This window comes from Solea senegalensis, linkage group LG11 (assembly GCF_019176455.1).
Source record: "Solea senegalensis isolate Sse05_10M linkage group LG11, IFAPA_SoseM_1, whole genome shotgun sequence".
NCBI classification, from domain to species: Eukaryota; Metazoa; Chordata; class Actinopteri; order Pleuronectiformes; family Soleidae; genus Solea; species Solea senegalensis.
The window spans coordinates 18,720,307-18,743,787 of NC_058031.1; the positions used below are offsets into that span (position 1 = coordinate 18,720,307).

General features: G+C 41.5%; 1 protein-coding gene across 1 annotated transcript; it reads left to right on the plus strand.

Moving 5' to 3' along the window:
* Positions 1 to 863: 863 nt before the first annotated feature.
* Positions 864 to 19,504, plus strand: tmem240a (transmembrane protein 240a). Its single transcript, XM_044039395.1, has 4 exons — positions 864 to 1,674; positions 2,108 to 2,214; positions 10,017 to 10,225; positions 18,148 to 19,504. The coding sequence occupies exons 1-4, from the start codon at positions 1,618 to 1,620 to the stop codon at positions 18,300 to 18,302; spliced, it is 528 nt and encodes a 175-aa protein (XP_043895330.1). The 5' UTR covers positions 864 to 1,617; the 3' UTR covers positions 18,303 to 19,504.
* Positions 19,505 to 23,481: the final 3,977 nt, after the last annotated feature.

Sequence of the window (23,481 nt, forward strand, 5' to 3'; positions counted from 1 at the left end):
ATGTGTGGGTAATGGCAGATTTCCGCACATAGCCTCATGTTTCCATGGTTACCCTTCCTCTTTGTTGTGTCTTTTGATCAAAACAAGAGCGCCCAACAAACTGGATTGGAAAAGTGTTGCGCTATAGGGAGCAGGCGCTGTCGGCGTGTACGGTCTGCACACAATCAAACTGTATGTGTGCACACGTTTATAGGGCCTGTGTGTAAATAAACACATGACAACAAGGGGATGAGACTGAAGAGACGAGGAAGAATGTGACGAACTGAGTAGTGTAGTTTTCTAATTCCAGAAGATGTCAGTAATGCAACATCATCAATGCAAGCTGTTGTGTAAACCCCATAGAAGAAGAAGAAGAAGAAATTTACATCAGGCAGCCTTAGGGTTAGTGGACAGGGGATACATTGTGTCCATTTACAAAAATGTGTGTGTGTAGTTTTTCTGACCTTTGTCCTCATGGAGACCAAAACCTGGTCCTAATGCTTCAGAGCCTTATTACTAAGTAACTGATTAAGTTTAGGCAATTACAGTTAGGTTAGGATTAGGCGTTAATATGTTATGGTTAGGGTTTGTTTAGGCTGTCCAAATAAATGGAAGTCAATGCAGTGTCCTTAGAAGAGTAGTTGCCTGTGGTTGTGTGTATGGGGGGGTTAGGGTTGGAGGGGTTAAAAAGGGGTTAAGCCTCTGAAAAAAAAGGTTATATCAACATGAAGAATGTGATTCTTGAAGCCTGTTCGAGTAGATCTTTAGGTATCCACAATAAATAATGAGCCAGTAGGCCAGTTGTCCACACACACACACACACACACACACAATCTCTATCTATCTCTATGACACGCGCGCACGCGCACACACGCGCACATGTATCAGGGGTGGGAGTGGATGCTCGTGGAAGTCAGGATGGGATAATCCTGCGTGTCTGGCTGCGGGCGTTGATGCAGCTGCCGTTGCTGGATCCGGACTGGGCTCGGTGCATTGGGTGGGTCTAGTTCCTGACCGGAGCGTCTGTGTCTCTGGACCACATGTCGATGGTATCAAGTGGAAGAAGAAAGACGAGGGCGACGGTCGTGAGAGGAGTTGGTGCAGTTTTCTGAAAACGTCCAGGCGAAGAAACATCGACCGTTTTCGCCGATGGAGAACAGAATCGGCCGGTGGTAATAAAAGCGCAGCGCCGGTGTGGAATAACTTGGAGCAGCAGAGACGAGGACGCGGAGGATTAAGAAAGGAGCACATTTCTTGTTTTATTCATGGTTTTCTAAACCGGGATAGGAGCTGAAACGCGTCTGGAAAGAAGGGATCACTTTTGCATCGGTAATTAGAGGAGAGGACAGCCTCCTTGGAGCGAGCGGCAGCCGCATCCGACACACGGCGGGGTGGGTGGGGGGGGGACACTTGGATGGAGAGGGCGCAGTGATCGGGCTGAGAGAGAGCCGCTTGCCGGGTGTAAGGAGGGCAGTGAGACCGGGTAGTTTGGAGGCACGGGGAGCCAGGTGCGGCGAGGCAGCGGCTCCATGAGCTGCTCCTGCCGGGACAGAGCGCCCAGAGCCCAGCCGGAGCGTCTGCACCGCCGCGGGTAAAAAGCCCCGGGGCCACAGGACGGCGGCCAGTTTGGAAGTTTTGATGCATATGATCACAACCACCATGATTTTTATGATTCTTGGTGCTTCAGTTGTAATGGTAAGACACATTCACCTCCCTTATGCCACAATGTGGTTTTCCAATCCCCTCTCACCCAGGCCAGTGTTTTTTATGAGATTATTACAAATAATGCCATAAATGTGCCACATTTTGCGACTATAACCTCCTTCCAGCAGCAGCAGGAGGCCTATCAATGACATGTGGAAGTAGGTTAGTCCACCTATGATTACCTGCTGTCATAAATAAATAATATAATTCCGTTTTGAGGCAAAAGAGAGTCCCCCTCTTAGAATCGGGAGGATCCACCAAGGATATTTTCTGTCCTTTTTTTTTTTTACCCCCTTTTGATGACTCTCTGTTGTTATTTGTCTTTATAATAACATAGTAATAAAAAAAAGACATTTGATTCGCTGTCTATAGCCTATAGTCTGTTGCCTGACATGTCCCAGCTGACTGGCATGGTTCTTTGCAGGCGATAGCCTGTTTAATGGACATGAACGCACTACTGGATCGCTTTCACAACTACATCTTACCGCATCTACGAGGGGAGGACCGCGTCTGTCACTGCAACTGTGGGAGGTAAATGCCACCGTCCTCGCACAATTATTGGGATAAACATGGTGATGTGCGTGTGTGAGAGAGAGCTTGATGTATGTGTGTGTGTGTGTGTTTTCCCTTTCACCCAGTCAGTTCTTAATTGCTGAAGAGGCCTCGAAGATTTGTGGCGGTGAAGCCCCGCAAAGCCACCGCGGTGTCTGCGCGTTTTTTTACATAGCAACATAGCAAGGATTCGCTCCAACACACACGGTGCGACGATGACATGTTTGATCGCACGTGTGTGTGTGTGTGTGTGTGTTATTACACATGTATAAGCTCTATATTGCGAGGGTTTCGGGGGCTTTGCAGCATGTAGCCCGCATGCGAAGGTGTGTGTCGGAGCCATAAATAGGTAATGAACTATGAGAGAAATGATGAGGCTGTTCAAAAACAATATGAGCATCAAGTGTTCACACCAGTTTAAAGCACAGTTATGGACATGTGTGTGTGTGTGTGTGTGTGTGTGATGCTGCTGCTGGTGTGAGGTGGAGATGAGGCTGAAGACATGGCTGAGGGTATTTACTGGTGTACACACCTGCTGTTCTCTGACACTGTGAGAGCAGGTTGGAAGTGAGAGGGGGGGGGGGAAACAGCAGCATAGACACTCATTAATATATTCATTCTGATTTAATCTGCATTGTTATACACTGAGCAGCTACAGTTTAGCATGAAATACAGCAGGCGAATGTTGAGCTGAGACACAAAGGGCCTCTGCTATTTTAATTACAGTCTTTGTAGGGAAGGGACAACACACAATAATATCTCACACCTCAATAAAAATCACTCACAGCTACAGAGGCAGACCGATTAATGAGCCGGTTATTGCCATTTTTAAATAATCTTCATCTGCTGGTTATTATTTAATAGGCTGAATGTTGCTGTGTTATATGTTTACACATTTTGTTCCCAGAAACTCAATATTTTCATGTAAAAGTTTATTGGAAGAAGACTTTTGTGATGTAAAGGTCCAGTACATAAGAAGTAGAAGAGTTTGTTGACATAATATACATTATAAATATACTAGTGTAAATCTTTGGTTGAACTATAGCTCTCAAAATAAACAATTTACATGTATTGTACTGTTTCTGTAGCAGTCTGAATGATAAACCAGCCAGACCTGGACTGTGTAGGCCACCGTAGTTACAAGTGTCAGGAGAAGGAGTCCCCAGTCTTTGTCACTAGTCTCACCAGTAGATGAAACATATTATAATTGTTGTTCAATAAATGTTAAGCAATGTTGTTCATCATTCATTATTATAAAATAGTTATATTCTACCAAACGACGGGAAAAAAAACGTATCAACCCCGCTGATTGTGGTAAATTTCTATAATTTCAAATTATGACAAGACTAGTGATTTATTTTTGAGTGCCCACAAGGGGGAGTCTGAATAAGAACCTTGTGGTTCACTTAAAAATGTTCACTAAAATATACAGCGTTACGATGTTTTTGAAACATAAGAACACTAATATTTTTTTGGTCAAGTAAGTAATATTGTTTTGTATCATTTGTAATTAATTCACCTTCTTCGTCTTTATCCTTAAGCTTTTCAGAAAATACGGACGAATGAGCTTATCTCATTTTCTAAAATCTTAAGACTGGTTTTATATATGGACAGACGGCTCCCCTGTTTACATTTAAGCATCTAAAAAAACTACAGTATGTTAAAGGGTTAAAGCATATTTTACCCTTGTTTCAATATAATCAAAAAATGCCATAATTTTGGTCAGAATAATAAGACATTTTCATATCACACCTAGTCTCCAAATCCACTTGACTGGTTAACTGGTTATAACTAAATGGTAAATACATCAGCACAAAAGTACAGCTACATTGCTCAGTATCAGTATAGGTAGATATTCAAGATTGCGATATCGATATTATATCAGACAAAGAAAAGTGGTATAGAGCCATGCCTCGTCTCTACGGTGCCTGAGGGTAAAGCAACACGATTTAAAGTGAGAGACCTTGTAACCAATAGATTTACCTCTATAATGTCCTCCGATATTGGATCGAGATTGGCCCTTGTCCTACAGACAGCCCATAGCTACAAAAGTGATTAGTGGTTTAGTAAAGCAAATGTCACTGGTCGTAATCGTGCAAAGTGAGGAGATGCATATGAAACCAACACAGCAGTCAGTGCGAGTGCTGCAGTGAGGGGGTTGATGTAGCCTACTAGCAGTTCATTAGCAGCATTAACAGGCCAGTTCCTCTGTGTTTGTTAAGCCTGTAAATCTCAAAAGGTGCTGTGAGAAAGGATTTATAGTGAGGGGGATAGTGTGAGTCAAAGTTTGGAAAAAGCCTTCTGCTCACTCCAATGCATGTTTGGAGGAAGAGAGAGTTTATTTTGAGATCATGCACCACTGAGTCTTAAAGAGCCACGTTTGGGAATGCAAAATGTAGAACGTAAAGTCGTTTCAGACTGATGACGACAAAATATGACGACAGATAATATTTTATCTGTGATGAAATAAAACACATACATAAGCAGTACATGCAGACCTGTGCTCCCTCTGTCAGTTTTCCGGTCACCGTAAATGTAAAGTGAATCTCACTGACCTGGAAACTCTCCGTAAACAGCAGAAATGTTGGGCATGCGGTGAGTAAAGCAAAATTTGTGCCCTTCCATGCATTAGGCATGGAGGTGCCATGGCACCCACTGTGCTTGGGGACACAGCCAGTGTTGTTTTCTTTGACAGCCCCCGTCTGTGCTTTGATTTGGAGATCACTAGTGGACGGTGTGCGTGTGGGTGGATGCACCATTATTTTGGTGTCATGCTGAATTGCCCTGAGTTGAGCTGGGCAATAATTAAATTACAATATCATAATATTATTTTGTGATTATGTCAATATAACAAAGATTTGGTATATATCGATAATTATGTTTAATAACCACAGATATTGACAGAAAAGTGGACATTATTGTCTTCCAGTTTGCGGGTTGAAATTAATCAGGAAGCAAGTATATATTAAATAGCCAGCAGGGGGCGACTTCTGTTGGAATGAAACATGAAAACCAGCTAAACATAGGTGGTTTTCATGTTTTCGTAAACATTCAAAGGAGTTAAACTTTGAAAAGTATGTTCCTGTATGGGGCCACATGGTGGCCTAGTAGTTAGCATGCTCTCCCCGTGTGTATGCGTGGCTTTTCCCTGGTTTCCTCTCACTGTCCAAAAACATGCAGAAGTTCACTGGACACTCTAAACTGACTGTAAGTGTGAGAGTGAGAGTGAATGGTTGTTCATTTATATGTTTGTCCTACGATGTCCTACGATGAACTGGTGACCTGGCCAGGGTGTGACCCCCGCCTTTCGTCCGATGTCAGCTGAGATTGGCTCCAGCGTTCCTGCAGCACTCATGTGAAGGATACAGCGGTAGACAATGAATGAATGAATGAATGTTCTTATATGAGTGGACACCTGCAAGGTGGACAGCTGGTATCAGTGAATAAGAGCATGTGACGTCTGCAAATTAGTTCAGACTCTGATGGTTGATGTCACAAGTGGTTGCCACAAAACTACATTTCCAATAATATCAGGATAATGATAATATCAATAATAACAGGACTTCTGTCAGTGTAAAGATAAACAGGCAGCCATAAATAATGGGTGTACAGGTGTATGTGCAAAAGCCCACCCCAGGGACAAAGACAGAGATCCAGAGGAATGTTCTGTCTTATCTTTACTTATAGCTGAGCTTTATTTATTGTGAAATAACAAAATGTTTTTGCTGTTAATGGACCTCAGTGGCAGCCCAGTGCAGGTCAGCGAGGTTTAATTGTGGGGTTTGATCCCCCATGTGATCATATTTCTTTAGTGAGATACTAAGTGAAGTGCTAAACTGCAAGATCAGATTTATTATAAAGTGTGTTTCTGCTTCATTCTTCCCAGAGATCCACTGCCAGTACAACAGTGTATCTTTATAAAGCTGAATCTTTCTATAGGAAAGAGAAGACGTAGTCTTTGTTCACAGCTGGCCATGATTTTATGCCAAACAGGAAACATTAATACATACTTTCAGTGAGCTAATGACAGTAGCTCTCAGATGTTCTGTCAGTTAAGAGAAGTGTTAAATACCTGGGGTGTGTGGAGTAACTTAAAAGTGCACACTCACAAGGCAGGGAGCGTCTATAAAGACTATCATGGTGCTGCATTACGGAAAACAAATTTTGACCATGCGTCTTTTTAGCCTTCAATTTTTACTAAACTGCTGGAGTCGTCTTTCATGATGAAAACTTTTGGTATTGGCTCAAAACCTGCGTTTGTCCAAAGCCTTCAGGGTAATATCCCAAAGTGTGTGAGTGTGCTGTTAGTTTGTGGTCAAAGCTTTCAGGTGGCACAGGTGTAGCACCAGCACAGTAAGACTCATTTATATACTGGATGCACTGGTTTTAGAGGGCGACCAATGGTGGTTTAAATCAGGCCATCAGGGATGGTGTAAGTGAAGTGTAAAAAAATGACCCAAATGCAGGTTGCAATAATTAACAAACAAGTCTTGAATAAAATAGGCAAAGTTAAAATGCAACCCCCCGCCCAAAAAAGTTCAAAAACATGGAGTATAAACACGAGGAGCTGACCAGAAACACATGACTGAAATGTGACCTGAAACAACACAGACACAAGGGAGCACAGAGACCAGAGAGGCAGGGACAACCAGGGACAGTCAGATACAGGTGGAACTAACGAGACACAGGTGGAACTAATGAGACACAGGTGGAACTAACAAGACACAGGTGAAACACATTGGGGTGGGGCAGGCAATATAATCCAGGGGTCATGACAGATGACTGATATATGATGCTACAATTAAACAATAACAAATAGAAAACACAATGGCTTAACTTCACTGAACATTCGTTAAAGCTGCAGTGCATAACTTCTACATTTAAACAACTCTCTGTGTTCTCTTTCTCAGTGTAGTGACATCAGCAGTGGTTTGAATACAATCTGATTTTGTCTCTGTACTAGGGCTGGATGATATGGACCAAAACTGATATTTTTTGTTCGAATGGCGATATGTGATATTATAACGATATTTTGAACAAAACGGGTTAGCTCGCTAGCTCACCGGTTGGCCGCTCAGCTGACAGCTGAGAGCTGAAACAGCTGATAGCTGAAACCTGGTGTCCAGAGTGTACAACAGAAACCCGGAGACAAGAGACCAGAAACCCAGAGACCAGAGCCTCGGTGTCGGACACGGTAAACAACTAGCTGCTGATGTGTTTTAAGTCCACTTGGAGCAGAAATCTGCGGCTAACAGCTGGTGTCGCTAAAAACTAGCAACAACAAACAGGCATTACGGCACCAGCTGAACTTTTATTTTGTATTAACGAGTAACGAAGATGGTACACATTTTATTTAGGAAAATATCAGCGCCATTATTCTTTTCCTTAGCCACCAACTGCTCACTCTCTACCTGCACCGTGTCCGCCACGTTTTCGTTCAGATGTCTGTTGTTATGCATAGCGTGTGGGAGAACATTACGTAGGACATACATGTAAGGCGCGTGATTGAGCAGCTGAACTAGGCTTGGAGGCTCAGAGAGAAGCGGCCGGCTTTATTAAATAGCATTCGCAAGGCAATGTAAAAATAATATATAATATACCAGTATAGCGATATGGTCTTAACTTATCTCTTTCAAAAATTGACCGGTATAACTCTTACTACCGGTATATCGCCCAGCCCTACTCTGTACTGCATTTACTTTTTTTTTAATAAAAATAACATATAAATGTTAAATGAGGTCATCAATAAAACTACGCTACAATAAATTTGTAGCGATGTAGCAGCATTTATCTAGTTTCTGATGACAAAAATGTGTAAATTTAGATCATACTAATTAAAATAATAATTGCCTGAAATATAAAAAAAAATCCGCTCAGCCAATTAATTTTTCTACCCCTAATAGGTTTTACAGTGGAGCATATTTAGTGCTGGATATTGTGTCACAGTGAATGTAAGTTGTAGTTTTGTTGGACAGTAACTGGCGTAACGCTGGTGTTTGACACTGCAGCTGCATGTGTTGCCTGTCACACTGCACACCAATCATTTCTGTGAATCTCTGAGCAATCATCAGGTGTCTTTAAATTAGCATTACTTCAGTGACACATCGACACATTACCCTGCTGTTCCTCTAACTTCTCCTGTGAGACCTGAACACCCGGCTGCGCATCCTGAGGAATTTGTAGAAAACAATTAAAACTGGCTTTACACACAAATTCTTTCATATTTCTCCAATTGGAAAAAAATATAAAGAGACCACTATTTAGTTTGACATGATAATTACATATGATAGGATGACTCAAGAAATACAACCCTAACCCGTGTGAAATGTAAGGCCATGAGCTTTTTCTGCTGATTCAAAAGTACAAACTGTCCTTAAACTCCATCTGAGCATCTGAGGAGTTTAGAAAATACTTATGTTTGATAAGTCAATTTCTAAGGTGAGGTTAAATAAACAGAGGGGTGCACTCGCCAGCCATTTCAGAGGGTGTACACATTCATCTGCTTATCGCAAATATTTATTTGAAATTTCATTTACGAGGAAGTCACATTGAGATTAAAATCTCTCTTACAAGTGAGACCCAGATCTAGTGAGAGATGTGGAGAGAACCCACGCACACACAGGGAGAACATGCAGCCTCCCCACAGAAAGGCCCTGGGTTGAGCTGCCTACAGATGATAAGGCGTAGGTAACTATTTATATGTGGTCTAACCTGGATTCAAACCAGTGACCTTGTTGCAACAATCCAAACTATCACCACCACACTGTGTGCCCAATCCAGTAATACAAATATCTAAATCAGTAAATTGCAGCAACTCAGTGCATGTAGACATGGACAAGAAGATGACAACCTGCTGACGTTCACACTGAGCATCAGAAAGGTGGTTTAAGTGACTTTGAACATGGCGTGGTTGTTGGTGACTATTTCAGAACCTGATGATCTTAGATTTTCACACACAACCTTCTCTACAGTTAACAAAGAATGGTCCGAAAGAAAAAAAAAAATCCAGTATAGGGGGTAGCGCTTGGTGCCAGAGGTCAGAGAAGAATGACCAGAGAAATGATAGTTCCACTTCTGCTTCTTTATTGGATGGCTTGAGTACCTAATAAAATGGCCGGTGAATGCATATGATATCCAAACACTACACACAGGGTGTAAGGCGTCACTATCGAGTAAGAAAATCAAGAAAATGTTACACGAGTATTAGGGCCATTCTGAGATTAAAGTCAGAATTCTGATTTTAATCTCAGAATTCACGCTGTTTTATTTTATTTTATTTTTACATGTGGCTCTAATAATCTTCCGTACAGATCTCAGTGAAACCAAACAGTTGTGAGAGATTGTGGACTGGAGCCATGTTCTGAACAGTGTTCTCCACCAGCATCATCCCAATACCTAATGTGTGTTTTACAGCAGATTAAGTTCAGACACTATGATCACCAAAGCTTATGTTTTCTGTGAATTGTTATTCATTCATTCATTGTCTATTGTTTTATCCTTCACATGAGGGTCATGGGCTGCTGGCACCAATCCCAGCTGACATAGAGTGAAAGGCGCGTCACATCACACCCTGGACAGGTCGACAGTCCAACACAGGACCAACACACAATTCACTCTCACATTCACACCTGCACACATGGGGAGAACATGCAGACATCACATGCAATAAGAATTGTCGTCATAAACAACAATGTAATGATATGTTGGTTATGTTAAAAAGAATCTTTCCGTCCTACAGTTGCTGTAAATCTAACTCTCACCTTACCCCTGTCTGTCAACAGACATCATGTCCACTATGTAATCCCATATGATGGGGACCATTCGTTGGTGGACTCATCAGAGAACTACTTTGTGAGTGACAGTGTGACCAAGCAGGAGATGGACTTGATGCTCGGGCTGCTGCTGGGCTTCTGTATTAGCTGGCTGCTGCTGTGGCTGGACGGAGTCCTACACTGTGCCGTCAGGGCCTGGAGGGCGAGCCGCTACTACGGTAAGCTGCTGCTTCACAAACTCTAACATGTCAACGACACAAAGAAAGGTACAACATTTTTAATATTTTTTATTTGTCGAGCGAAAGTATGTAATAGTAGGATTTATGATGGCACGTCTTATTAGTGAAATGCTTATGCGCAGGGCGATAAACAGTATGTATCCACCATGCATCTGTTTGTGTGAAATCCTGCCAGATTTTACACAGCAGTTGGTGGAGCTCAAAATGACCTTCCCCACAATGCTTGGCCCAATTTTGGCTCGTCCCGCTGATTTTTTCCTCTTAATTTACTGTGACTTCCTGGGAAACCACAGCCAAACCTTCCAACTGTGTGATGATTCAGATCCTAACGGCACAGGTGAAACCACACTCGACTGGCTCTCTCCTCTTTTGGAAAGCCTAAATTCCTTACACCAATAATCTTCCTGATTTGATTTCGGAAAATATTTGCAGTCTTATGCTAATGTAATAGAACAGTCATTAGGTCCAATTACTATCTGAATATATTAAACTTAAAATGATCTCATAAGGCAACATAAAATCATATGTTAATGAGTGCTGCAATTGTACTCACAGCAACAACCTGCACCAGTCTCATTTAACCCCTTTTATACAAGGGTTTCACTTATGTGCACTCATACTTGGCCAATAACACTGATTCAGATTCTGTGTAATTCTTGTTAGAAAATTAAATCAAGCCATCAAACTGGTAGAAATTTGGCTTTTTCTTTTTGTGAAACTTTTGTAAACCATTTTTCTTTGCTGCTATATCCTGACAGTGTTTTCCAGTATTAGCCAGATTGTATATAAAGATGAACGATGCAACTCCCTGCTGCCTGCGTGCGCTGCTGATGTGATTTGGATGTAGACTCTGCGTTGTGGTGACTGTGAGGCGTCCAGGTCCTGCTGATAAACTCATACTCAACTGAACAAGTCATTCTCAGCTGTCAGTCACAATGTTTAATGTTTTTGCAACTTCAAATTACAAATGAAAATGAAACTTATCAGAGACAAGAACACTTAAAAACGTATTTTTGTCATTAGACAGACCCAAAGTTGAACAAAAAATGGCAGCGGTGATGCAAATGAATGTTATAAAATTGTGGTTAATTCTGCATGAGCTGTGAGATGACCTGTTTTTTCTGGAATGACCATTTTAGGTTGTGGTTATATTATATTGACTGTATATCACTTCTTCCCCAGCTCCACCCTCTCATCCAAACATGGTCTCTTCTGGTTTCAAAAAAACCTCTGTTCACAAAGCAATGGGTAATGTCATGGTGGGTTTAGAGAAAACCATCGTCTCCTATGGTGATGAGAGGACACATGGTGATTGTCTGAAGGGTTCTGAAAGGAATCTAAAGCAGCGGTCAGGCTCGTGTGTGTGTGTATGTGATTTTAAACTTCAAAATCAGCTCTAAAATTGTCGTGCAGCCGGTGAAGAGGGACGACGATTGAAGTGATTAGGCCATTACTGTCATAGAGTGTGATTAACCTCAGAGCACTGTTCTGAATAAACTGTACTAAGATGATGTGTTTTTTTCTGTTGAGGTTACAAGCACAGCACAGCAATCAAGTGTGGAGCAGGTAAAAATATGAGTGACCTTCTCCAGTGCAGCAAGACAAAGAAAGATCTCGTCTTCGTGATTGGCCCTAGTTAAATAAATCATGATTACTTACAGATTGGGGTAAATAAGACCTGTTACATCAGAAGTAAACCAGAAAAAAACACAAACGCTATGGTTCACCAAGCTAAGGTCAAGGAAAATTATAGGATAGGTGGGGTTTTGTTTTTTATTTTTGTTTTTTCCCCCAGAATCCACCAGAATGGTGATATTTCTGCTATAAGGCATTGGAGGTTCTGTTTCACAGCCTTTTTTGCAATCCAGGCTTTTGGAAAAGACATTTGTGCTGTGTCATGTTTTGAGAGGCACTGTTCATTTTGGCCCGGGATTTTATTTTATTTTCTTACAGCACTATAGCTCAGTGAACAGTGAGTAGGCAAAGCTAGAGCACCCTTTATTTTCTACTTGAGTATTAGCAGAAGCAGCTAAACGTAGTTTAGTTTAGCAGTTAACTTCTTTAGCCATTCTGTTATACATGTTATGCTCCATTGTCTCATTCGGTTAAGAAAAGTGTCTGGAAATATAGACTCATTATCTCAGGAAATGTATCATTCTGTTTTGGTTTAAGGAGGAAAAGAAAATATCGATACTATCGAGTTGCAATACCTGAAGAATTGTCAGAATTGAATATGTCAAACGCAAATCATCCCAGCCCCAGAAAATTACACCAATTAATTTGGGTGCAGTCACCACTGGTTGCCTAGCAACTGTACACAGTAATGACAAGACATCAGTCATGGCACTTGATAGAAAAATTAATTATCGAGCATTAGTGATGGTGGAAGGGGCATTTTTCAGCCTCTGCTGTTTTCCCTGTACTATCCACTTGAAGACCCTGACTCCATTTTCATTCAACTTTGAGCAAAAAAAAAAGCATTATTCCTAAAATAAATGTGTAATTATATCCCACAGTTATGACAGAAATATAAGTTTTGATCTGTGTGCACTAAAGCTGAGTACTGCACTGAACGGAACTGGGAGCCAGGATGAAGTGTTGACCCATTTACACACACACAGCTATAATGTGAATGTTGAGTTAAGTCAGAAAACGTCTTAAATAGGATGTTATAATGCTATAGGGCCTTGTTTTTATTTATAAAGCAGACATTTTTTACTTTTCATGCTTTGAAAAGCTCAGGTGTTACTGTTACGGTTCACCATGGTGTGTGTGTGTTACCTTTTTAGATCCTGGAGACCATCCTCGATAGGTCATATGCAGGAATTAAGACTTATATTTATGTTTTCAAAACCAGCGCCCCTAGTGGTCGTATAAATTACAGCAATCTGGTACCTTGGATGTGTGCTCATCCAGCAGCTTCACTGAGGTTTCCAACGGCATTTCACTAAGTGGTTAAAGCATTGTACTTTGTTATGGTCGATATTGACTCATTTTTGATTTTTACTGCCTAACCCTAATCTTTTTTTTTTTGCCCTAACCCTCAGTAACACTTGTGTTGTATCAGATTGCTGTTATTTACACTACTGCTACTTTAAAAACATATTTAGGGGATGGACAAAACGACCCATATTTGTGTTTCATTTACTGCCAGGACCAATAGTCATGTAGTCCTGGGGACCAAAACCTGGTCCTGATGAGGCAGAACCTAATTTATGAGGAACTGGTTAATGTCAAAATGGCTTCAGTGGGGAAAAAAACGGCCAATTCTCTGACACAGCATTCACACCATGTCTGGTGTTTCCAAAATTCCTCTTAGGTTGAATATGAGAGGACACATATTAACCAGACTCCATTAACTAAACAGAATTGCTGTGCTGTATTTAGCCATGCTGCTTGATTTGTAATGGCTAAGTTTGGAGAGCGTGCTTAAATGGAGTGTAAGGTGCTGCATATGAGGCAGCTTTTTTTTTTTGACACTGATGATATGGAAGACTTTTCTTAAGAAAATGTTCTGACATCAAAATGTTGCATCAGACTGTACGTCAATATTCTACTTGAATTCTGTGAAAACGAAGAAGCCGTGCAAAAATCATGCTTGTTTGCTTGTATTTCTGCCGGAACTCATGTTGCGTTGTTTCGCTGACACAGCTATTGATTAATGGATATCGATCCATTTTATTTGCCAAATTGAAATGGAGTGGAAACCACACCCACCTGGTACAAATCAGTACTGTGCAGTTTATAGATAAAGGCTCATTCAAAAAACAACAAGATTTCAGTCAAGGGCAGTGTGTTCATACTCACACAGTCCTGTAGAGACTGCGTGACCTCTGTGGGTCCACTGTCTATGCACTCAGCCCATGACATTAACTCTCTGTCAGTGTGTCCATCCCAGTGGTTTGGTGGTGAACACTCTGTATGTTGTGTTACATGTGTTGCACTTTCTGCATGTGCTGTGTGTGCTTTTCTTGCCTCAGTCCAAAGTCAGTTGAGGTGATAATGGAAACTCACTTTTAAGCATAGTGTGAATGGGAGTGTCCATGCTGTAACGTGACCACAGGATGCATATTAAAATGGATGTAGCCCAGTGAGAATGTGTCTGACAGGATATAAGTTTATATATTTAGTTTAAGTCTTAAAGAAAACTAGCCTATTTTCCAAGTACAAGTATTACAAATACATCATGAGACTGATAGCTCAGTCAGGCCTTTTCCTGCCTGTTAACCAGGATTTATATGTATATGTTGTTAAATGTTGTTCCCAATGGTGATATAGTGTGGTAATAAGGAGATAAAATGATATCCTGCTAATAGAGTATTACTAATGTAATGTCTTTACTTGAAAATGACTGAATAACAGTGGAAAAGTACATTACAAGCTTCACACACACATTTTGTATTGTTATTACCTATAGCCATTACTTGGTGATTACACAATGATTACCATTACCATATTTTACTGTACTGTAATGTTAAGTGTTACCAACATATCTTTTGAAATGTCTGTTTTACCTATTCAAGTCAAGTCTATTCAGAGTATCAGATAAAAGATAGTTTGTTAAAAAAAAAAAAAGGTCTCCACAGTACACATGAGCTGAGCATGACCTCCCTGGATTGTAGTGTTTCACTGACTTCTTGACTCTGCTGGATTTCATTTTCAAAAGGAAACTGAATATAAGCATTTCTTAAAAAAACAGGATTTGGCAAGAGCTCAGAGTTGATATTGCGTGCTCTCAGCCTGTATTATGGAGTTGGCCTGGATCCTCACTTTTAACAATAATGATAAAGTAGGTGATGTGTGACCTGGATTCTTGGACCGCCTTGGAAAAGCTCCTCAGGCAGGGATGGGAAAGCATCAAGCAGCAATCAGAGGATGATGATTATTAGTTTGAAGCTTTTGACAGTGCACTCATACTCATATAGGTTTTCAAAGAGAGGAGATGTGATGTAGTCTCATCCACCAGTGTTTTTAAATGCTGTAACAACAAACTCCGTGTTTGAATTTCTACAAGCTTTGATAGTTGCAGGATTCTGCTTTGCACTAAGGTGTGGAAGATTTTGCAGCAGCTGGCGAGACAAGGCTCTTTTCTCCAGTGCAGTGTACAACAGTGTGAAACACATCTTTATAAGAGAGGAAGGGAGGGGGGGGCGCGGTATCCATATTAATTAACAGCGGCTATAGACTGGACGATATAGGCTTATTCTGTTGTACTGCACGGGAATATCCCCTCTCACTGTGTGAGTGTGGGCTGTGACGCTGATGCTAGGTCACAATCGTTTAGCCTCCCTGAGATGAGGAGTGAAGGTGAGGCTGACAGAGAATGTGTGTGTGTGTGTGTGTGTGTGGGTATTGGGGGTGCAGGATGGAGATGCTCATATCCCCACCCCCCACTTACACACACATTCACTCAGCTAGTGCTATAAATAGAAAGAGAGGGAGAGAGGAACTGGAATGGCAAGTGAGAACACACGCACACGCACATTGAGATTCCCATTGCTTGTTTTCTCCTCCTAATTTCATCTCCATCACTCCCTCCCTCACTTTATTGAATCTACTCTTGGTCATTTCCTTCACAACGTTTCCTGCTGCAACTCCTCCAAAAGATTATGACTTAGCATTCAGCATTAACCCCTTCCTGTTTACTCGTCTTCTCCTCCTTCTACAGCTGTGTCTTCGTCTCCCTGTTTCCTCCCCACATTATCGTTATCCCCCGACTCATCCCCATCCTTTTATTCAAATGAGAAAAACATGTCTCCGTTGCCCCTTTTCCTTTGGATACCCTTCAGAGCAGTCCTTGTGGACAGTGTACTCACTCACAGCTATAAATAACTCTCTCTTTCCTTCCCTCGCTCCTCACCCTTCACCCCCTCCTCCCTATCTCCACCACCATCACTAGCACCACCACCTCCACTCGCTCATCCTTTAGCAGAGCCATTTGCTGCCGTGTTTTGCTGTCTGGGGCTCTCCCCTCCTTCCTTCTCGCTCTGCTGCCTCTGTGGACCTCGCTTTGCCTCGTCGCCTCCAGTTTATAACACCGACAAACCTGAATGTCTGCTCTGCTGTTCCCCTCCTCACGTTATAAACCACACATTCATGAAATTCATTTCCAGACAGTCCCTGACTTCACAGCAGGTCCGCCCTTTTATTGTACAGCCTGTGTATTCTGTATGTGGTTGTCCCATAGACCGTATGTTTAAAATAAAAGATAAAATAATAATTGACTTATTCTTCTGGTTAGCTCCAACCAAGGAATAAGATGAATAGCCACAAGTGAGCGACTCCTGTGGCTACAAAAATAACTCAGTTTGGATGGAAGTGTACAGGAAAATGAATCTGCTTCCTATTTGATTTATTACGTCAGTAAACATTTCCCTGAGGAATTAACGATCTCAGTCTCAATTTCACTGTCCCAAGCTTTTACGCATTGTCTGTCACTGTCCTCACTGTAAAAAGTTCATCCCTACTCCACAGAAAAGGTGCAACATCTATGATAAAGCTGGAGGGTAAAAGAAACACATATTAAATATCAGCTTTTCCAGTCTGTTGCCTGTAAGCAGCTCATAACTGTTTCATGCAGTGCACCATGTAGTAAAAAAAAAAGCCCTCAAAAATTCTAGTTTCTTGGTCTCTTTTTTGTTGGTTTTGTTTATCTGGCCCATTTTTGAAAATAATACATATCATAGAAATAATTCACAAACAGAAGTATAATCAGTGTGGGGTGGAAAAGCATCAATGTGTGGGATTTGTCATCCATCTTTCAACTGAAATGGAGCATGACAATAAAAACAGTGCATCATGTCAAGAGACTGACAACGTCCATGTCTGCATAGCCCATAATTATTCATATATAATCCAGAGGAAACCGCAACAAGGAGGTGTTTAGACTAAACAGGATCAGTCCTGTGTTGCTGGATGCTGATTTTTCTGTCAGACATAAAATAATTGCTTAATCAAAGCTGGTATTCATTTTTTATTTTTTACTTACATTGGGTAATATTTGCAAAACCCACTGACAAACATAAATTGACCAAATTGATTATGCAAAAAACAATTGACAAAATATAAACATGACATTCTCATGGATATTTATGATTAGAGCTAAAGTATGAAGAGGGAAATAATCAATATTTTTGATATATTGTGACGATGACAAAAAAATATCAATAGTTTGATCAATTCTGCTTCCTGTCAGTTAAGTCAACTGTGTGACTGTTACTGGCTGTGAAATACTGGCATGTGTCTGATTCTGACTGTGGACATTTGTTGTGTCATCTTCTTTTTTAAGAAAACAAGAGGGCCACTTATTCTTGTGATACTTGTGTGTGGGAAATGATTCAGTTTAATAATAACATGAAGGCTTGAATCAAAATATCAGCTGTACAGCCCCGACACTGTTACACCACTGTAGTATCTTTATTAAATTGAAAGCACTTTGTTTGACTCGTGCTTTGTTAACAAAGTTAGGGACGTTTTGTCACGTATTTTCTCCCACATTATGTTTGTTTTTATTTAAGCCTGTCACCATAGTGTCATACAGTAGTTCACAAGCATTTAACATGAATTTCACACCCAGAAGTAGAGGAAGTGGCAGTGGCTGTAACAAAGTGATGTGTTTTAACTCTGTGACACAGTATTTTTTTATGGTGAGGATGACAAACATGACCTTTATAAAAACTAAAAGATGTTTAGTTTGTCTATCATGGGCTGTAAAAACATGGCGGTTCAAAATGGCGGCCTCTGTAGAGCCGACCCAGCTCCTGATATAAATATAAAAGGCTCATTCTGGGCTAATGAAAAACAACAATTCTCATACTCTGAGCCTTTAATTTAGCATCAGAATAAATCATATACATGTAAAACCTGTAACACCTGTGCTGCCTCTCCTCTCTTTCCTCCAGATACCCCGTCCTGGTCATGGTTGCCGCAGTTCTGCAACCTGCGGGACCTTCGTCGTCGAGCCCAGCTCCGACAAATGGAGGACTCCAGCGGCAACATGGTCCACATCAAACAGAAGCTCTACCACAACGGCCACCCCAGTCCCCGTCACCTCTGACTCTAAGAAACAAACAAACAAAAAACAAAAAAATCTCAGTCCCCGTCTCTAAAACACACCCTCCTTTTCCCTCACTTATCTTTCCAAACAGCTCGTTGGCCAGCGATTGCCTCAGAGACCCTGGAAACTGCCCTCCACTCGTCATAACACGGCCCAGTTAAACCTCCGTGACAGGGCTTTATTATGACTAAAATCCAGCACCTGTCAGCACAGGTATAAAAAATTTAAAAAAATCCCAAAACGGAGCGAGATGACGATTATTTGTTGCCAATGAAATCTTGTCTTATGTCCATGTCCACCATTGTGGGAGAAAGAAGGAAAAAAAAAACATTTTTAAGGGTGTTTTTTCTGTATAGGGACATTTTCTGTGTTCATTGTTAAACTTGGCATGCTCTTTTAGAACAGGGTAAGATGTGGGCAGTGTATGGAATGGGGTGGCAAGATGGGTGTCTTGATGTTTTTTTTCTCTGATGGGTGGGAGGGGGACTTTGTTGGTGTGGGGAGGGGGGAATGAAACTGTTGGGTGGGTGGATTTTTGTGATAGTTAGATTGCTGCTTCTGTAAATAGTTATAAATATGGGCAAATGGGATTTGACTGTCTTTAAGAGGGGGGTATGTTGTAGTGGTGGTGGGGTGTGGGGGGGTTTGGTGTGAGTTGGTTATCAAAAGAAAAGCAGTGGAAGGCGTGTGTGGGTAAGGATTGTCAAGAATGAGACAGAAGGACGAGTCTGTTTGGAAACTTGGATGTGAAACCATGTGATTTCTGCTAAAACACAGATTAATTAGCTTTGTTACTTAGTGAATTAACTGAATGTATTAATTTTTTTCTGTAAATATGTGAGGGGGAGGGGAGCGTGTACAGTTGTGGTCTGGGTTCTCTTCGCTGCTTCATCATGCTATCACAGACATGAGAGTGAACAAATGAATGCCAGCCAAGATGAGTCAACAGGTACACACACACACACACACACACACATATACACACGCACACACAGAGAGATCCCTCTTCATCGTCCCCGCACTGAGCTCAGCAGCACAGTTCAATTTTTCTTTATCCAATTCCTTCTCACTTATCAGGAGCAACCAGCCTATCAGCAGAGGGAACCCTCACCCGGCCCCCCCTCGCCCTCTCTGTCCAGACATTGCTGTTGTGAGGATGAAATGTCTGTTTTATTAAAAGTGCCATTGAAGCACAACAGTGACCTCTGATGTTTGATTGTGTCATTCCAATCATATTCTGTATGAGCCAAGATTAGAAGATGTTCTCATAGTCGGGGGATTTCCAACAACAGACTTAGATTATACAGCGAGTTTATAATGAATTCAAATAGAAATTATTCACAATGTCAATCATTTAAATGAATACTGGGTGGACATATGTGTTAAATATTGGGTTAAATATGCAGAATGAACTGCAGGTATAACAAATACTTATTTTCACTATTGAGTAATCAAATGTGCATAGCAATTTTCTCGAGCCCGAGTTTACAAGGTTGACGAAAAGAAGAAAATCCTCATCTTTTAATGGCCTGATCCAGTGACTGTGATGAAATGTTATTGCATAAAGGTTTGTTTACCAAGTGATGCGTGAAAGTGAAATGATAGATAACTCACAAATTTAAAACAGAAAGAGAGACAACCTTCATTTGAAATAAGAAAATGAGAGAAATGGTCACACATAACAACTACACCAGTATACAGTATTTTTCAAATCTGTTTTTGTGCATTTAAATGTATGCATAAGAAGGTGACAAAAGTGACAAAAGGATGAAAAAGAAACGTTTAAGGTTAAAAAACACACAAGGATGAAACAAGTAAATAAAACAGAGCAGACAAACTGACTGGAGAGACTGGGGAGCACAAACACTAAATACAGGAGGGAGGCAGGGATAATTGAACACAGGTGAAAGACATCAGGGCAGCCAGACAAATTACCACTGGGGAAAACCAGACAATGACAGGGAATAAAACAAGACAAGGCAGACACTATGGGAGCAAACTGCAAACTAAAACAGGAACCACAGAAATCCAATGAAATAAACAACAAAGAAAACCAGGGACACAGTGCAGAGCAACTGACGACCATGACAATACATCAGAAAGTCCAGTCAAACAAATCTACCTCAGGAAAAATACAAAATCATTACATTATTCAGCAGAGTCCAACAGTTGTGGTCACACAGCCACCTGGATGGATCTCATATACTGTATATGCGTATAGTGAGCAACACTGGTTAAAATAAATGACGCCTGATGTGAGGTGAATGTTTCACACTTAAATATGTAACCAAATGTCTGTTACATTCAAACCATTGCCAAATTACTTCATGGCTACATGGCTATCTCTGTAATTGTCAGTATGATGGTGTTTAGATCTTGTGTTGCTCTACGACATTACCACACTGCACACAGGAAGTGATTTAAAGTGTAGACAGATGGCGGCAACATTAACATTGCTGCAAACAGCAAATTTCCCCATGTGGTACAAACAGCCTTTGTCCAATATAATAACTGCCCCTCCTCTGCACGTGACCAAACCATCTCAATCTTGACTCTCTTTTTTCATCTCCAAACCAGGCCTGGCCACTCCCAACGAAATTGTCAGAATCTTCAGATATGACACCTCCAGCTCCACATCCTGTCTCCACATCATAGCAGGTCTCACTGCCGTCTTGTAGACCTTCCCTTTCACTTTTGGTGCTATCCTCCTGTAACACATTACCCCTGACACTTGTCTCCACCCACTCCACCTTGCCTGTTCTTCACCTCTTTTGTCCAAAGCTTATTGCGTTGGATGGTTGACCCCAAGTGTTTAAATCTGTCATTCACACACAAGTACGTATTCTGTTTTGCTCCCACTAACTTTCATTCCTCTTCTCTACCAGGGCAGACCTTCACCTCTCCAGGATCTCTTCCACCTGTCACTATCATCTGCAAACAACATAGTCCCATAGTCCACAGAGGTCCTGCCTGACCTCATCTGTCATCCTGTCCATCACCATTGTAAACAAGAAGGGGCTCAGAGTTGAACCCTGATGTAATCCCACCTTCACCTTGAACCCATCCGTCACTCCAGCTGCACACCTCACCGCTGTATGACTGCCCTCAGACATTTGCTGCACCACCCTCACATACTTCTCTGCCACTCCCGACTTCCTCATACAGTACCACAGTTCCTCGTTTGGCACACAATTGTAAGCTTTCTCTATAGTGCACCTCCTTCTGGCCTTCTCTATACTTCTTCATCAGCACAAAAATCACATCTGTGCTATTGTTTCTTGGCATGAACCCATACTGCTGCTCACTTCAATAACTCCTTCCCATATTTTCATTGTGTGGCTGATCAACTTTATACCTCTGTAATTACTACAGTACTGCACATCACAAATTATGATGCATCGCTTCCATTTATGATGACCAAACAGCGGCAGAATAATAACATCAACAACAACAACAATGACAAAAAATCCCCAAAGGTTACACACTGCAGCTTTAAGCTAAAACTGTAAAAGAGCATTTGATTACACTTGGTTTATGGTAATGATGTACATGAACTCACTGTGATAAATACATCCCATCAGTGCAGTCTTTAGTAGTGTAGCATGACAGTTTCTTATTCACAAGCTCAAGCATGAACCCGAGGTGAGAAAATGAGACTACTTGGAGCTGGCCCGTGACCTTTTCAGTCACAATGATGACCTTTTCAAGCTCAGCCATGCACAGTGAATAATGTAAGACAGCTTGTTACCCTGCTCCCTAGTGTGGTAGAGGATGGTATTAAAGGTAGCGCTGAGGTCTTCACAGATTCTCTCCTGCAATGTAAAAATCATGACTCATGGATATGGGGTGAACATGCATCCCCATGGCAGTGATACTGCAGCTGAACTCACTGTTGCTCACTTGCGTGGAAACACAGCAGCATCATCTACAAACAGAGAGACGGAGCACAAGAGAATGAGCTGAAAAATGGAGCAGTCTTTAAAGCTTTAATGCCATTTTATTGAAATAAAAGCAGATGCATACTGTGTGTAACGTATCTACATTACTCAACTCTTTTGGCAGGATGCGCTGTGTGCTTGCTGTGGAGCTGCTGCTATATTTTCGTGGAGTTTATTTAATATGCTCTGTATACAACTCGACAAATGGACTTTTAAATGTGAAGCCAAGCATCGGTTTGGTCCTGCAAATGTACTAGGGTTTAGAGTTGTGCTGTGTGGCTGAAGACATTTCTTGAAACAAACACAGAGTTTACAGAAAACTTTATTAGAACATAAAAGAAAAAGATCATATAGGGAAAGCTCCCTTTTCAAAGTCAAGAAAGAATCCTTGAATGGATCAGCAACATCAACAGTTCACACACATTATTGCTTCAGTGTCCACTTAAATCTTATACCAAACTGGTGTTTCAAGAACAGCAGGTTATCAGTCAGTCAGTCAATAACACAGCGACACTTGCTGGCCTGTCCCATTTATGCATTCTCACTGTGCTAGGAAGGAGTCTTGCCATGTCCTTGAAGGACCCGACTCAGAGGCATGCTCTCTACTCAGGAGGGATTCTTGGATTCCACGACCCATCAGTCTGTCCATCCATCCATCCATCCATCTTCTCCAGCTTTATCTGCAGTTTATTGTCTTGACTTGTTACTGGAGTGTTGACCTGGAGGTCTTGCACTAAAGTGAGGACTTGCCCAAATTAGCCCTGAGGTAGTGCCCACTTTACCACTGTGGCATTCCTGCTGTGATTCACTCGTCCTGCTAACAGAGTTAACCCAGAGACCCGTGCAGGGAAAAGCAAACACACATTCTCAAACATAGTGTACGGTATATCAATTATGACTCCGTAATCCTCTGCAGTCTTCCTGTGTTAAAGGTGTGACAAAGCGTGACAGGACATGGTTTTATTGTGGCAGTGTGTGAGTTTGTCCCAGTCAGCGATGACAGCCATAATTCTTTCCCCAAACACTGCTCCTGCCATCCTGCCAAGAATAAAACACAATTATCACTCCGACTGCCTCCACTGTGGCAGTTACACTCACCGCTGCCCTCTGGGATTTTTGTCTAACAGCTTCTTACAGGTGAGACAGATTGCAGGAGATAACATTCCAGTTATCCAGGGGATTAAGGAGAGGGGAATGTCATTTTGCCTTTACCTTGTAGCCTCAAGGACAGTTTGCCAGTG